The sequence below is a fragment of the Lotus japonicus genome, chromosome 4 (genome assembly GCF_012489685.1).
Source record: "Lotus japonicus ecotype B-129 chromosome 4, LjGifu_v1.2".
NCBI classification, from domain to species: Eukaryota; Viridiplantae; Streptophyta; class Magnoliopsida; order Fabales; family Fabaceae; genus Lotus; species Lotus japonicus.
In genome coordinates this window covers 2,971,777-2,988,426 of record NC_080044.1, presented here as the reverse complement: position 1 = coordinate 2,988,426, position 16,650 = coordinate 2,971,777, and the positions used below count along the sequence as shown (strand labels likewise).

At 35.2% G+C, this 16,650-nt stretch overlaps 1 protein-coding gene across 2 annotated transcripts; it reads left to right on the top strand.

Moving 5' to 3' along the window:
- The first annotated feature begins 8,137 nt into the window (after nucleotides 1-8,137).
- Nucleotides 8,138-16,220, top strand: LOC130713960 (tobamovirus multiplication protein 1). 2 transcript variants are annotated; one of them, XR_009011086.1, is made up of 14 exons: nucleotides 8,138-8,654; nucleotides 9,230-9,280; nucleotides 10,035-10,068; nucleotides 10,866-10,952; nucleotides 11,037-11,088; nucleotides 12,260-12,434; nucleotides 12,561-12,656; nucleotides 14,081-14,141; nucleotides 14,314-14,378; nucleotides 14,606-14,680; nucleotides 14,787-14,862; nucleotides 15,076-15,242; nucleotides 15,442-15,502; nucleotides 15,835-16,220. XR_009011086.1 is itself a non-coding variant. In XM_057563785.1 (13 exons), the coding sequence occupies exons 1-13, from the start codon at nucleotides 8,550-8,552 to the stop codon at nucleotides 15,856-15,858; spliced, it is 1,068 nt and encodes a 355-aa protein (XP_057419768.1). In that variant the 5' UTR covers nucleotides 8,140-8,549; the 3' UTR covers nucleotides 15,859-16,220. The 2 variants fall into 2 exon arrangements, 1 of the variants encoding a protein (XP_057419768.1); XM_057563785.1 differs by lacking the exon at nucleotides 15,442-15,502 and having other exon boundaries at nucleotides 8,140-8,654.
- The last annotated feature ends 430 nt before the right edge of the window (nucleotides 16,221-16,650 follow it).

The window sequence follows — 16,650 nt, the reverse complement described above, 5'->3', positions numbered from 1 at the left end:
TATTGTTTCGTCAAGTCAAACTTATTAATACACATTAGTAAATCATGCAAAATTATATTTATACTTAATATTTTACTATTCATAATATTATTTTCTAATATTATGAATAGTTAGACTTAGTCCCTCTATAAATACTCTAGTGTGGAGGTTGTGACAAACAGACTCAATTGTGATATGGATAAAAAAGATCTGAAGCTTTCCCAAAATGATAGGATTAGGATTCAACAGCGTAAAAAGGTGCTTAAGGACACGCTGGCCGAGTATCAGGTGGCAAAGGAGAGGTTGAAGATGCTTGAAACTGCTGTCAAAAACCTTGATCCCTTCAAAGGTTGTGATCCCCTTGTTGGTCCTAGTCTAGAGGAGCTTCACAAATTTAAGGATTCATTAGAAAAGCTTAAGGACGATATCACCAAGAAGTACTTGAACTTTTGAGATGTAAAAGAGATAAATAAGTAAATGTTTTACCTTTCTCTCATGCTAATTAGGAGTGGGTGACCATGTGTTATGAAAAATAATGGTGTCTTGCTACACTAAATTTTACAATTATTCATGATATATTTGAGATTTCATATTTGCATTCACCTAATTCCTCTCTTTATTTCGTTTTGTCTTTTGTTGGTTCAAATAAACTTAATTAAGGACTGACCTTGATGAATCGTAGAGAAACCAATTTAATAATTCCTTAATAAAAGCGATTGCTAGAGGACGAAACTTTATTCCTTATAAGTTCCTAAGATACTCAAAAGAGCTCTTTGTTTTCCATTGTTAAGAGTTCGGGGTTCCCGCAAATTGGATTTGATCGCTTGTGAAGAGAAAAATCATCTGATCCAACCTCATCAATTTTTGTATTTTATTATCCAATGGATTTGTCTCTAAATTAAATCTAATGCGATCCAATACAAAGGGATTTGAATTTAATTTGATTGACTTTTTCGGATATTAGTTTAGCTTTTTTATTTGAGATTGCAGTATAAAACAGGATGAAGTCATTTGCAACATCTAGGAAATAAAAAGGGGAAATCTACAAGAGAATAAGGCACATCAAAATTGTTGTGTTAGCCCAAGGGTGATTTCCACACAAAACCCCTATTAGGACTAAGAATGTAGGGCTTGTCGTTCTCAATCGCATACTCTAATGAGATTCCCTCTTCATTAATCTTAGTTAGCTTGTTCGAGCTTAGGTTGAAATTGTTTTGTTCGAAGTTTCTTGTTTTCGTTTTCTTACCTAATGGAAAGAAAGTCAAGGAACTTTGAAATTACCACACCACGAGGAACCATAGTAATTAACCATGTCTAGTAACTAGGTTAGGGTACTTTATTCTGGGCTTATTTCCATATTTCTAGCTTTATAAGTGTATTTTGCTGGTTTTCTTGGATTTCTATCCTTTGTATTGAGTGAGACCCTCTTGTACTCCCTTTTAATTCATTTTACCTATAAAAAAAACTAGGTTATAGTCAAAATAAAAATGGTGTTGGAATTAAGGCAAAGGTTAGCTTTAAGTATGTTTAAGGAAATAACTCTGCCTTGAGTTTCCTTGAGTAAAACTATAAGACGTTTTTCAAGGTTCACGACAACTACACAATGGAAAGACTTTGAAGGAAGAATTCAAAAGTTGTTTTCACATTTTACCTAATTATTTTTTGGTTTCCTATCTACCTTTGAATTTTACAAAATTTAGCGTCGCATGACACTTTTTGAAGGATTCAGTATTTCAAATGAATGTTTATTATAATTCATCTTACTTCATTTATTCAATCTACATAACACATATTTCATAGTGTACAAAATATTTTAAAATCACACTGATGAAATGATATTTAATGAAGAGGTTTTCCTCCACTAACTACTATCAAATCCCTTTCAAGACTCAATCGTAGTATAGTATCGGGTTTTGTCGTCTCCACAAGGATTGTGTTGCTACGTATTAATCTCACTAGCTAGACATTGTTTGAACAATTTAACCATGATATGTGTTTTATTTAGATTTTAATAAAGGAAAACGCTGAATAAAGCGATAAAAAAAAAATTTACGGAGGCAAACAAAGAAGAAAATGTATTTGGAAAAGAGTTCACTTGATTTACAACTTATCCTCAACCAAAATACTTTTATAAGATGAAATTGACATTTAAGATGCCGATAAGAGCTATTCACCCACTAATTTCTTAGCTAAGCAAATCTACCCATTAAGAACCTAGCCTTAATCTCTTAAGCCCTAGTGATCATAAAAGGAGCATTATACACATACCTACTCGATAAGACATTCCCAAGCTGTATTCCTTATCCAAGAAGTTCATGTCCTAGTGGATAGAATCTATGACTGTCACTCAAGAAATCCTAATAGTTCCTACTAGATAATCCTATCCTAGAGAGGTGAGTATCCCGACTTGTCACTCGGTATAGATCTCTTTTCCAACTCATGATATTCATACCTAAGAGTTAATGTCTCCTATTGTCACCTAGAAAACATAAACCCTACCTAAGACATGCCTTTCTTAAGATGACTGATGCAAGAGTGGTTTCTCTCATTAACTAAATTCACACCAACTTCTCAATTGTCATGCAAATCCTAAAAAGCATCATATTGGCAAAAGATATATGAACGCGCAAAGAGAGTCAATAACCTAAGACATAGGAATTTCCCCCCTTTCTATGAACTAAGCTACATTAACTCATATCAATTTCTCAATCTATTTATGAATTAATATAAACTCTTTAAATTACCAATTAACTAATTGAAGCATTAAACATAGAGAGAAACACCAAATAATGAAAATTCATAATTATAATGACATAAAAGTATATTGAATAAGAGAGAAAACCAAATTAAGTCATCCCAAATACTAAAAGAGAGCCACAACATAAAAAATAGGTAAAGAGAAAAGTAAAGCCCAAAATAGAACGGAGTCATGGACGTCCGGAGAAGCTGTCACCTCCTCCATGGCCCTGACACCGGCCCTCAAGGGCCTAACCTTCCTCTCCACCAAGCAAGTGCCTCCCAAAAATTTATTAGGTTTAGAAGAAGAGAAAAGATGAAATAGATCACAAAAAATAGGTCAAAAACTAATTTTATAATGATTTTTCGTAGCCGGTGTGTTTTTGTCTTTTTCTGATCGGTAGATGATCTTGTACGGTCAGGTGCACCATAACACGGTGCACCCTCAGAAGCCTGGACGTTGGATAACAGGGTTTGCTACGTGGCACGATCTGATGTGCTGGTACACGGTAAGATCCTGGACGCGCGGCACACTGGAATAGAGCCCATTAAAAGCTGCAAATTTCTTTTTCTTTTTCCTTTTTTTCCTGATTTTCTCTCTCTTCTCATAAAATAACAATAAAATAAAATAAATAGAAGATAAAAATAAGATAGCAACTTATTTAATCCTAAATTAAAGTAAATAAATCCTAATAATATCTAGAAAATAATATAAAATATATAAAAATACTAAAACTAAATAAAAATATTAAAATGCATGAAATAAATCTAAAGTGTCCTAAAATGACTAAAATATCTTAAATAATATATTAAAATGCATGCAAATAAACTAGAAAAATAGCCTTAAATCCCGGGTCATCACACACCACCGAAAAATTGTACTTAAATCCTCGTACTTTGTGACATCAAGATTGACCTCTCTTTTTGACAAAAACCTTCAAAATTTTAAAGATTTAAATTAACATATTAGGATCATTCATTGCAACCAAGACGAAATAACCACAGTTGTGATAAAATACATAAAATTTACAAAATGATTACATAACAAAATTCACAATTCTTTATCAACACAATGAAATTTACATATAATTTTAAATTCCTCGTGCAAGGTACGGGTCATATACTAACACGCATGCACGCACACACACAACACACACACACACACCATGGCTCCATGCCCAGCTTCTCTACTAGGGATCCATGCCTTGTTGTTGGTTGTGCATCGCTTCCTAACGTTACTTCAGAGGACTGCGAAAAGAGAATCGATGATGGACGATGATAGATCTGATCACAAGAGTTCGAATAGCTCTTAATCCCGCGACGATTTGAATTAGAGAAGGACAACATGACCATCACTTAAGGACAAAGCGGAAAACGACAATCGCGGTCTAGGCTGGAGGAAGGAGGGAGGCTCTCAAGATGGTGGCGATACAGGGAACCCAGACGATGAATCGAATCGTAGAAAGACGGAAAGTCCATCATTCAAGGACCCATCAACAAGTATAGATGGCTACACATGCTGGAAGAAGGAGAAAGACTTTCTAATATGCTCCATCTTCACTCTCTTTGTTGATGGTATTCCATATCGCATCGATTATTATCATATTCGTGGGGTGGAGGGTTGTTAATTTCTTTACCTAGAGACAAAGGAAGATTGGAAGGTTGTATTGATTTGGGTTCGTAAGGTTTTCCGCACTAGAGGTGACATCGAAGGCAATCGACATTCTCAATGGGCTTCTTCTGGGCGAAAGGTCCCTCTCAGTGGCTATGAAGATGTTTCCACGACATGGGTTGGACGTGTATAAAGACCAAAGTTTGGTGATGGAGGGAGTTATTGTTGCTCGCAGAGAAAAAGGGGAACGAATAATGTTGGAGTTCTCAAAGGATGAAGACTTGATGCTCGTTGGGCTTGATATAGGGGGTCTGGTGAATCCAGGTTTCTCTCCCATGGCGCTCTTTCCTGAACTTTTGGACTGTAAGTTCTTTGTTTCTTCTGTTTGTTGTGACCTCTTCGGTGCTCCCTCCTTTCCCACTTTGGATGTCCCCCAAGCTTCTGAGGCTTTGGAGGTTGAGGAGGTGCTTGATGTTGTTGTTGAGCAGCCTTTGCTTAGGGATCTTGTGAAAACTTATAGGGCTAGGGATAGACCTAAGAAGGCGGTGTTAGCATGAAGCAAGAAGTTGATCCACCTAAGAGCTCCACTAGGGTTGCATCAACAGATAACGACATTGTGGAGGCGACAGTGGTGTCAGGGAGAGAGTTGATGGTGTTGACGGAGAGTTGTCGAAGCCTTATGGCGTCTTGACCCGGGCCCGGAGCGCTATTCAGATGGGCAAACGCCTAGGTATGGTGCACAATTTCACAAACGGAACAACCAACTCCATGGTTGCAGCTCAGATCATGGCGCGCAAATACTCTTAGTTTAAAATAGGGAGTTTCTTGGGTGTTTTTTGGAGCTTGGGTTTCTTTAGGGGATTTTGGGGGCTTGTGAGGGCTTTTAGGTGGTTTTGTATAGGGTTTTTGTTTCCTTGCTGCTCTGGGTTGGCTATTATACGATTTGGGGTTCTTTCCAAGAAACTCAGTTTTTCTAGGTGAATGAGAATGAATAGATTTCATATTATAACTTTTTTATAGTTACTATCGTGTAGCATTTAAACAGGTTGACAACGATTTTGACGATACTAATTACAACGATTTTGAAATTTCCACAAAAGGCAAACTATTGATTGACCAAGGCAGCCACTAATGATGTGATTGATCAACTAAATCGGCAGCTTGAGGATTTGAAGAACCAGTTCCATGTGTTCAAGGGAGAGACATGGTTCACAATGTTGTGAAAAATCACAATCCCCTTAGAGATAGTGATCGTAACTTAGATTTAGATGAGTTGAAGTAAATGAAGATTTCATTGAAAGAGCTTTGTGATGATATCAAAATGACCATGAATGATTTGGGCTTAGACACGACAACAACTTTTTCTTGAACTTACATATCAAGACATCTCAAAAGAGAAAGATAAATAAATAAATGGGTTTCCACTTCCGTCATGTTAAATAGATAGGGTTGAGGACCTAGTGTTATGAAAATCAATGGTGTATTTTTATGTTAAATTTTACAAAACAATTATGATATATTTAAGATTTCTAATTTTATATTCATCTTCCTCCCCATTTTACTTTTTCTCGCATATTTATTATATCTCTTACTTTATTTTCCTTTTATATCTCGTTCTCTCACCTTGTTATATATACACCCTAAGAAGTAGGGACGACAATGAGTACTCTCAAACATGTGAGGTACAGAAAAGAAATACTCATGAGTACTGATACGAAATAAAATGATAGATCCAAGTACTTTGCCCCAATATTCCTACGCACATGAGAGTAAAGATTTATCATTAAGGAAATATCTATATTTTTCATATGAGTATTTGTTAAATCTAAACACATCTTTATAACATCTTCACATGATTTCTTCCATATTTGTTACACCCAAGTGTATAAATGCACGTTAATGGTACACTCCTAAGGGTCACATGAACTTCTAACTCTAATTTTTTATTTCTCCCTCAGTTTTGCCTACTTGAGCGTCAGGGTGTTTTACAAATACTCAGCTCTAGTGTCCACTTGATCGCGGGTTATGAGAAGACAAAGTTCTTCCCCAGAGGAGCAATCCAACGAAGTACCCCTTCTACATTGCCACATGATAGCAATTTAACAAAGTCCGGATTGTCTAAAGTAATATAAAAGATTGTCGAACCCTATAGATAGTTTGATTATTGATTTCTTCTTGAAGATTAATGTTCAAAATGAAAAAAATATAAGTTAAAATCTATTTTCATGGAAGCAATTATGACAAAAGCAAACACAAGGATTTTGTTGAACTTATGAGAAAAGAGTACTCTGGGTCATGTTTTGCCTAGTCCATTTAAATTACTCAAAACTAAACTCCTATATGAACTTCAGAGATTCTCCTATGGTGTTATAGTCTTTACCTTCACTTGTAAATACCTTAATACCTTATATCTTTGTTGCTAAGTCTAATACCTTAGTACCTAGTCAATTCAATTGAATAATTAACGCTTCTCAATTCAGGACTATTGGTTCATATCCTTATACCTAAGTGACAATGATAATTAACCAAGCCAAACTCAGTTCTCTAATCCTTACAAAACTATTGTTTATGCAAGAAAAAGCATAACACTTGTCTGCATTCAAGTGAAAATACAACTTAGAGAAAAGATTCACAAAATAAAGTCTTAAATCATATAGAAAAACTGAAGATCAACGCATAATTAGAACTAAGATTCACAATTCCCAAAGTATTCAAGAGAAATTAGTCAAGAATTTCCATAAAACTAACTAAGAAAGCAAGAAAAGAACCTTAAAGTCCTTCAAGAGTAGCTCCAAAACATAGGGAAAAAGTAATAAAAGTCTCCAAATCAAAATTCCAAATAACAAAATTATAAGTGCTTTATTTATAGAGTTCCCAACGCAGCAGCATAGGAAAAAGTTGGCGCAGCAACGTGGAAGAGCAGCACGCTACAGCCTAGCAAAGCTAATGCCTATATCATTTGCACAAACAAAGGAACCAGATTAGAATGGTGGATCCTAAACAAACACAAAAGTTTGACTGGAACCTGCTTTAGCCAGAAAATCTACGTAAGCATTCCCTTCATGAAGAGTGTACACTATCCGAACCTCCCATTGCAATTTGAGCAGATCAACAATGTTATTGATTAACACTACATTAACATAGAAGCTCGAAGGGGAATCTAACACCAATGAGAGAACATGCAGGGAGTCAGAATAACACACCAATTGTCTGTAGCCAAGATTCCAAACTACGTGCAGCTCATTGAACATCGCCAAAAGCTTCATATGAAGAATGGAGGAGTCTCGACCAACTACTAAATAACTCGTAATCCAATCGCCAGTACTATTTCCGATTCAGCCAAATTAGCTAGATATGGGATAAGGCCCCCCTACAACTACCATCACAATTAAGAGCCACACTAGAACCCATAGGTAGCTTCCAAGAAATCCACCTGACTTGCAAATGGATCGTGTTGCTAGTTAAAGTAGAGAGAAATTAATTGAACTTTGAAATTTTTAAATTATTGCTAGTTACGACTTTTCTTAACCCTAAAGAATTAAGTAAAAGTGACTTATAAATAGGAATCGATAGAGTAATAAGCAAATGGTAGCACTTACTATAATTTTTTTTATATTTTTTGAATATGAGTCTAAGAAGGAAGTCAAAGCTAGCTAGGAGGAGGGCTTGATTTTGAAGATGATGATGATGATGATGAAGAGTGAAGACCCATAAAAAGCGACCATGTTATTATTATCATTATTATATTAACTAATTAAATTAATATTATTATGTGACAAAAAAAAACAAAAAAGGAGAAGAGGGGAAGCTGTGTTTTCTCCATCCACACCACACAAACCCAATACAACAAACTCAATTCTTATCAGAGAAGAGAAGAGAAGAGAGTTTCAATCAATTCAGCCCAATTTACCTTGAATGCCCCTCCCCAAAATCAGTGAAACCAAAAAACACACACCTTTGCCATCTCCTACATGCATATGCATATGCATAGATAGAGATACACATAGATCTCTTCATCACATCATGATGATGATGATGATGATGATGATGATGATGATGATGATGATGATGATGATGATGATGAGAGTATAATAAAAACAAGAACAACAACTCACACACACACACTCTGTTTTCCATTCTCCGAAGCTGTTTGTTTGTTTCTATTTCCCTCTTCTTCTTCTTCTTCTTCACGCTGTTTCTCCTCCTCGTACAACCTCGTACCATGTCGGGATTCAGAGACGGCCTCTGTTTTCCGCATCCCATCGTAGCCGTCAATGTCGCCCTCGCTCTTCTTGACGTGATTGTTGCTTCCCTCGCCTCTTTCCAGGTCTTTTCCTGCATTCTTTTCGTGGGTTTTCGCTGTTCTGAGCAATCTAGGTTTTTCACCCAATCGTTAGGGAAATGGGGATAAGGAATGTGAGAATTTTAGGATGATAAATTGAGAGGTTTTTGTGCATTTTGAATTTTTTTGACTATTTCTGTTTCGTTATCATGCCTAGTGTTGTTATCTTGATGATGATTTAGATATGAGAGTTTTTCAAATTCAATCACCTCATGTTCTCAGGCATTCTATTGTTTTTCAAAAGTTTTTGCTGAACAATTAGGAATTTTTTGTGTAAAATGTTGTTTCTGGTAGTGAATTGAATGCCCTTCATAAACCCTATTTGTGTGAGGAAGAATTAGCAAAGGAAGTTTGTTTATGTTTAAGGAAGAATGCATAGTTGACTTCATTTTAATTACTTTTCTAGTTCTGTAGTTGCTCTTGATCACCATTTAGTGCAAGACCAAAGTGTTTGGGATAATTTTCCATGACATTAAGTTCCTTGTGCTAAAGTGTGAAATGCTGAAGTTCATTTGCCTTTACTCATTCTCAGTTTTTATTGTTTTATTTGGGTACCGCAGTTGCTGAGGATTCACAAGAGGAACTCACACCATGGCTGGACTCGGCAAAAGGTAAGTGCATTTTTCAAGTTACTTCGCGTTTGATTGCTACCTTTCTGAAGCATGTTTAAGTTGTAAATGTAATAAGTGAGTGGCCGCCGCTTACTGGATAGTACTGTAGAGTGTAGTCTCACTGCATATTGCGCTGCTGTTGGAATTATGTTCTTTCCATACCAATTACCAGGATCCGAGAGGTTTTCCGAGTTCCGACTCGGCATTCATTAGAACATTAGGGTGTGAAATTGTGATTCGACAGCCAGCGAATTAAATTTTTATAGTAAAGGTCGGAATAGTACGCTTTTGTTACTTTTTAAATAACTATCTGTTACTATTTTCTCGATGGAAATATTTGCCGCCGCCCTTACTTCAGAGTTCGCAGACCCTTTTTTTTTCTCCGTCTGCCATTCGTCCATTCTAAATTTTGTTGGTGGTGTAGGGTGTTGCATATGTGTGTCTGTGTATCTTAGTGGTCAATATATTCAACAAAATTCTGTCACAATTTAATGTGCCCGTGTCTATTAAATGACTAATTTTAGTGTTGCTCTTGTAATATGGAAGGCCAGACACGCGGAGGAGTATTTAATGCGGCTAGAATATGATATTGCGTACTTATTCTTTGAATTTTTCTAGATATGGGGTTTTTTATGGGTGTTTAGTGTTCATTTAACTCACCGCCCTTGGTCTTTGACTTACTATTATACCAGTTTTTATATATATGATAATATTATATAAGCTTCTCATGATATGTAAATATGATGGATTGCAGGTGTTTCATCTACTGATTGGCTCTTCTAATTGGGGTTAGTTGTATTTACTTTTGATATTCAAATCTATTATGTGCTTAGTAGATTATATGTATTGTAGGTCCTGATTACTTATTCCATAGCTTTCAACAATATATGAACACATCCTAACATTTCATTAGAAAAATGTACAATTTTATACTAGTCAAGTTATCATCACATGCATTAGCACCAAGGAGTTTTTTAAGTTTTGATTTACCTAGGGATACTTTTACAGTTTGACTTTCTTTTCCTAATTATCTTCCTGAATTTTTTCACTTTATTCTATTGCATATTGTTTTGGATTAGTACCTTGTCAGAAATGGTTGCATTTCTCATGTTACCCTACCAATTTATCTTATACCACTTGCATAAGTAAGTTTCGAGGGGTAATACCATATATGCTTGATTTTCCTTTACACCATCAGTAGTGTGCCACCAGAAGACCTATGATCTAAGTGAAACAGGAGAGAAATGCCTACATCCATTTAGCACTTCCAAGTTCAGAAATGTCAGACTAATAACAGCACTTTATATACTGAGAAGTTGAATATAGTTATCTAGGAGAAATAGGAGGAAAAATGTACTGTACTCCTGACTCCTGTGTATTCCCTTTTCCATTCTTCAAAATTATGGGTCCAAAGATGAGGATCAATCCTGCCAGACCCCTGAAGTACTTAGCATTACTTGGGTTTAGGTCGGGATCCTTTAGCTGTTACTTAGCACAAATATAATCTTTGGTGAATGAATTGTGAGCTGGCATTGACTCATGTTTTCTCTTCATTCCATCCAAACATTTTTTTATCAAATTTCAGGTTACTTCATTTACTTGGCATTGACTCTTGTTGCTGCTTGCAAGGGATGGACATGCTGGTCACACTCTTGTGGTTTTATCTTCATGGGTATGTCTCGATTTGAATGATTAGACACGTATATTAAGTTTTTGCCCGATTAAAATCTTTAAACTGTAGACAATTATTTTGCAGCCTTCCCCAAAGTAATTCTGTTTGCAGCATTTCTTCTTCTGTTATCCTTCTGGTATGTACTCTTGCTTATTGTTAAGGTATTTGACTTTTTTATACATTTCTTCAAGGAGTGTTTTGTACAAAAAATTTACTTGTAGCAAAGATTCGCAGTTGCTCTACCGCCTTAAGGAGTCTTTGTTCTATCTCTTTACTTGTCTTTGTTTTTATCTTCATGGGTATGTCCCGATTTGAATGATTAGACACGTATGTTAAGTTTTTTCCCGATTAAAAACAAGAGATAGACTCAGGATGGTTAATTATTAGTATATTTCTAAAAACAAGCATGCCCTTTTAAAGATGACATGTGCATAGTAGTGAGCTACGTAGCCTCATATATGTTACTGACTGTTAGTTATGCTTGGTTGAGAGTTGTCGAGCATTCAAACAGTGTTTTGTTTTGGCATTTTGAGACTTTGAGGTAGTATTGTTATTGCAGGCATTTTTTTGTTTCAAACCATTTCTATTAAGTGGTTGAACTGGACTCTTGAAAGTATAAGATTGTATACCATCAAAAATAGAAATGGTATGTTAGACTCCACCAAATAAATATTGTGCAAGAAAAAGCTTTGATCATATATTACATTGATTGGTGTAGCCAAATAAAAACTAATAATTTTTTTTTTCAATTTGTTAGTATTTCCTTTTTTATTTACAAAGTATTGTTAGAACCAATAAGTAATATTTGGCTACAAAATGAGTCACGACCATAAATAACTAACAGTGAAATTGATAATACGAAAAAGCTTTATTATATTTTTTTGTTGGTGAATCGGTGTGTTATTGTTATTTTTAAATAAATAAGATTGGTTGATGAAAACAGATATAGGATAGTATGGCAACGAGTGAAACATTTAAGGGAAGCACAGGAAGAAAATTGTGTGTAAAAGTACAAAATTGTGAAAATTCAAGGAGGTCAAGTAGGTGTGTATTTTGAGCAGGGAGGGGTGGTATGTCCACTGGAAGCTTGGCTCCACTTCACCCCACTCTTGCATATGTATATTTTGTATCATGTAACTTTACAACTCATCTGCTATCATTGACATGAAAATTTAGTGTTTTATTGAATGAGAATTGAGAAGTACCTTTACAGATTGTATATCTAAATATCTAATATATAATTCTAGGCTTTTATATTGCTAAATATGAACCACTTTCTACATTGCATTTGGTGTTCACTTTTGTAGGGTTGACCTTTGCCATCAGCCAAACGATGATGATGACTATGAAGGAAGTTTTTCAGAGGAACTTTTGCTAGAAAAACCTTCAAATATAGCAAATTTAGCAAACATGGAGAGACATAGAAAATGGTTTCCTGTTCGGTTTTCTCGTTTTGGAAATCGACAAAAGATTGTGATTTTGGTATGAAAACACTGAATATCTGTTCGCATGTTCTGTTTTTTGTGGTATCAATTTGCCCCTTTATTTTGAGTCATATGCTTACTAAGTTTTTCCTTCAAATATGATGATTTGGATATGATATACCAGGTTACATTGCTAGTTTTCATCACCATGATGGCATTTGCTGTAATAATCTGGATTGGGCTAGGAAAAAATCCAATTGATTCTGAAGCGGCAACTCGGGTATGGACAAAGTAATTAGTTTTGTTTTACAATCTATCCACTAAAAAGAACTTAGAGCTGAATGTATTTTCTGAGAATTTAGCTTATGACAGAATGCAATGCAATCATTTGATTCATGTAGTCATCCTCACCTAATAGGAAAAGGCTTTGGTTGTTATTCTCATTTACAATCTATGTTGCCATACACCACCCCCACCCCCCTTACTTTCTTATTGGTATAATAATTGATAATGGCTTTTTATCTTAAGCGGCGTGGCTTTGTTTTTTCTTTAAATAGGAGGTAAATAGTTAATTATTTGTAATTAGAAAACCGAATTATATGTAACTATTCTAAACATATGAAGGACCTTTTATTGCATTTTGACTTGATATAAAATTCTAAACATATGAAGGACCTTTTTCACCCAATTCAATTTTTTCTTGGTAAAAGAATAGGGCCAAAGCTCAACCAAGGTTAAATTCTTCTACTGACTTAATTATGTCAAATATCTATGTAAATATTTTTTGTATAAAAAAGAAATTCGTTATGACAAATTGAGATGTTCACAAAGAGATACATGGAGAAACGAGCATCCTTAAAAAGGTCTTCAGAATTCAGGCTGAGCCTAACTCTAGTCAATGTGAGACCTTAACACCTCCCTCACACTTAGGGTTGGGCATCTAGACCGAGGAGATTGCAGACTATATATTATGAGAATGTTCTCATGCATATCATGAGATACCTTCTAGCCAGATTGACTTTCATTAACTTCTCCTGCAATAGCTGCAAACCTGGAACCGCAGACCATGTTAATTCTAGACCTTTTAAACTTTTGTGGGTGGCTCATTATAGATGGCCCATTAACGAATTTAATAGACTCTAATACCATTTTAAGAATTCGGATTGGGCCTAACTCTACTCTAAAGCTAGCTCAGGGATGAGGATTGTCCAACCATTTATAAGGACTTCTTTGTTGATATCTCTATTCTCTAGTCGATGTTGGACCTTAACAGAAGAAATAAGAAAAATAGAAAACAAACAACAGATAACAACGGATCAGTGAAGCATGATTACCCAATCACCCAACATATCTGTCATAGAAAATGCTATAAAATTGCTGTGCCTCGTCTTACGGACTCTTGTATATCTTTAGGTTCTTATAAATTTATCATTAAAAAAAGTGGGAAGACCTGTGGCATTTGTTGTTTTGATGAACATCAAATTTTATAATGCTTTTAATAATAATTGAATGATTTATACAGTATTGGATGGAGAAAAGACCTATTTGGTAAAAAAGCACTTTTGTTGCTTATAAGTATCATCATTCATTGGGGAACTTATCCTATAATGTACTATTTAGCTTAGCTGCCATAGTTCTGATGTATCATGCATATATTCTTACTTAGTCTTTGAGAAATGTTTCATGACTAAAAATATAATGCAGGTGTATTTAGATCTTTCGGCTATTGGAATGCTTTTCTTAGCAGGAGCATTAGCATGTTATGGTGAGAAACTACTATTGGAATGTTTTTATGTTTTTTTATTTTATTTTTTTTTTGGGGGGGGGGGGGTGGTAGGCGGATTAAAGTGGTAACAACGTCTAGTGAGTATTGACATGCCGTGGTTTCCTTAGATAAAGTTTTGCATTCTAATTTTTGCAGTTTTTTTTGTTTACAGGAATCCTATTGTGCGTGAAAATGAGTAAAGTGAGAGCTGAGAAACCTTCCTCTGAAATGTGGAAGGTACTGCATTGCTGTTTCCCTCGCAGTAGTAGACAACGAAGCTTTTATGGTTGAACTTATATTTTTTTCATGGGCTTGGTGTTCTTCCGGCCTGAGTGGCATTTATCTACCTCTTCATCTGATGTATAATTAGATGCTTATTTTGAATACATGGGCTTTTGCTGTTATGCTTGTGTACATATCAATATCATACTTAAATAGATTATTGAAATATTTTATTTTCTCAGGTTGCAGGTTTAACTATCGTTTCTGTGCTATGCTTCACATCAAGTTCCTGTGTAGAACTTTTAACCGATATACCTGTATGTATGAGTTAAATTGTGTGCAAGAGTTGTTCTACATTTATTTCTTGATAAAAATACTAAGATTTCCTGAACTTTCTGTCACATTATTTTTTTATTATTGCAGATGCTGTATCACTGGCATCAGCGGCAATTCAATGATGTTTATACCTCTCTTTTACTCATTTTGTATTATTTTGTCGGTATGTACTGTTAATGTAATTGCTCCTCATGGTTCAGTTACAGGAATCTTTTATTCACTCCCTTTCACGAGTGATATCTATATTTGAAAAAGTTTTACATGGCCTGCTTACTAATAATTGGTTTTTGTTTTCCATTTAACATAGCGTCCTATTGATAATTGTGCTCTGAAGCGGTTTCATTCCCTTTAATTCTGAAGTTGACATTTTTTCCAGGTTCATCAATGCCATCAGCAGTGATACTGTGGGTAATGAGAGAATTGCCACCTGTTGAAGCTCGTGACGTACTAGAAGAGTCAAGTACATTAGCTTTTGTTGCCAATAGTTCAGTTGCAATTCATCATCCTCAACGTTGGACTGCAGCTACAAGCGCGCAGAATCAGGTCCCTATTTCACACATTCCTTTGGTTAAATTATCTTTGCTGTATTCATCTGTTAATCTGCCTACATATATTTGTTGAAGCCTTTAAGATGATTTAATCATTTTCAAACCTTTAAGTTGACTTCAATATATTATGTCGAATTCGCTTTCCTTGTCTTTTCCTCCATCAGTAAAAAAAGTTTTTTATTTGGATTGCTCAGGCTTGACCATCAACACATAAGATTCAAATCATATTGTTTCTGACGAGTATCATCATACAAGGTGAACTTAAATGCAGGATAAAAAAACATTGTTTTGTGAACTGGCAAGCATGCTTCTTTTATTAGTGTGTCGAGTTAGTTTTCCTCATCTTATAGTAGTTAAGCTTTTTTTTTTCGTACCTCAGCTTGTTTTTATTGTTATCATCATTCTTTAACTTTATATGACACATGCTGTACCTTTTATTGACTCTTGGAACTAGTTCCCTTGAGTTAATCCAACTTCTTTTCTGGGCACTTCTCTTTTCCTCTCCATTTTTATCATGTCTATGACTTTGTTGTTAACTAACCTGCATTAAGAACTGTGTAATCACATAAGCTCTGTCATTGTTGCAGACATCAAGAGCGAGTCCCATATAGTCATGTGTTAACCTTTGCAAATATACCTTGTTCTGCTGAAGTTTGGGCAGTTAATTGGAAATTCTTCAGAAAATGATGACCCTGGAGCAGAGAGACAGACAGAGAGTGAAAAAATGATGGTGGTGGTTGCAAGCTCTTAAAAGGCCTCAAGTTTCCATCCCCACTGTATTTTCATTCTAAATCTAATTGTATATAGCAGCAATTTGATAAATGAAAAAAGTTCTTTTCCTAGTACACTAATTTTGGAATGCTACTTTGGCAATGATGGTTGGGTATTTCTCATTTTGAATAACTCATCCGATGTGAATACAACTGTTGCGAAACGAGCTTTGTTCTTATAACCTGATTGCAAGCTGTATCAATACCGCAGTTTAGAGCAAAATCTTAGTTCCCAAGGTAAAGTCATGGTCTGACTTACTTGACTATCTTAGATATAACCAAATAGACGATGAGATAGTAATGCATGACTGCTAGCAAAATTACGAGGCTTCTTCACCGAACCCTGATCGTCATTACTTCCAATTCCAGAGCAAAAGATGCTTGAACTTTTCTGCTTGCTTCTGCATTTGGAAGTCAAGAGGATTTTCACATAAGGGAGAAATTATTTCTAGTAGCTTTTGTAGATGTGATTCTGGAAGGTTTAAACGTAAAAACAAACTTGCACTTAGTCACATAAGGTCCATGTGTTTGTTTTGTAAGTTGTGCTAGAATGACCTTTTTCTAAAAAAATATTTCAGTACTGACTACTACTAAGTCGCAACAAAATGATCAGATATAGTTAACCAAACCTAA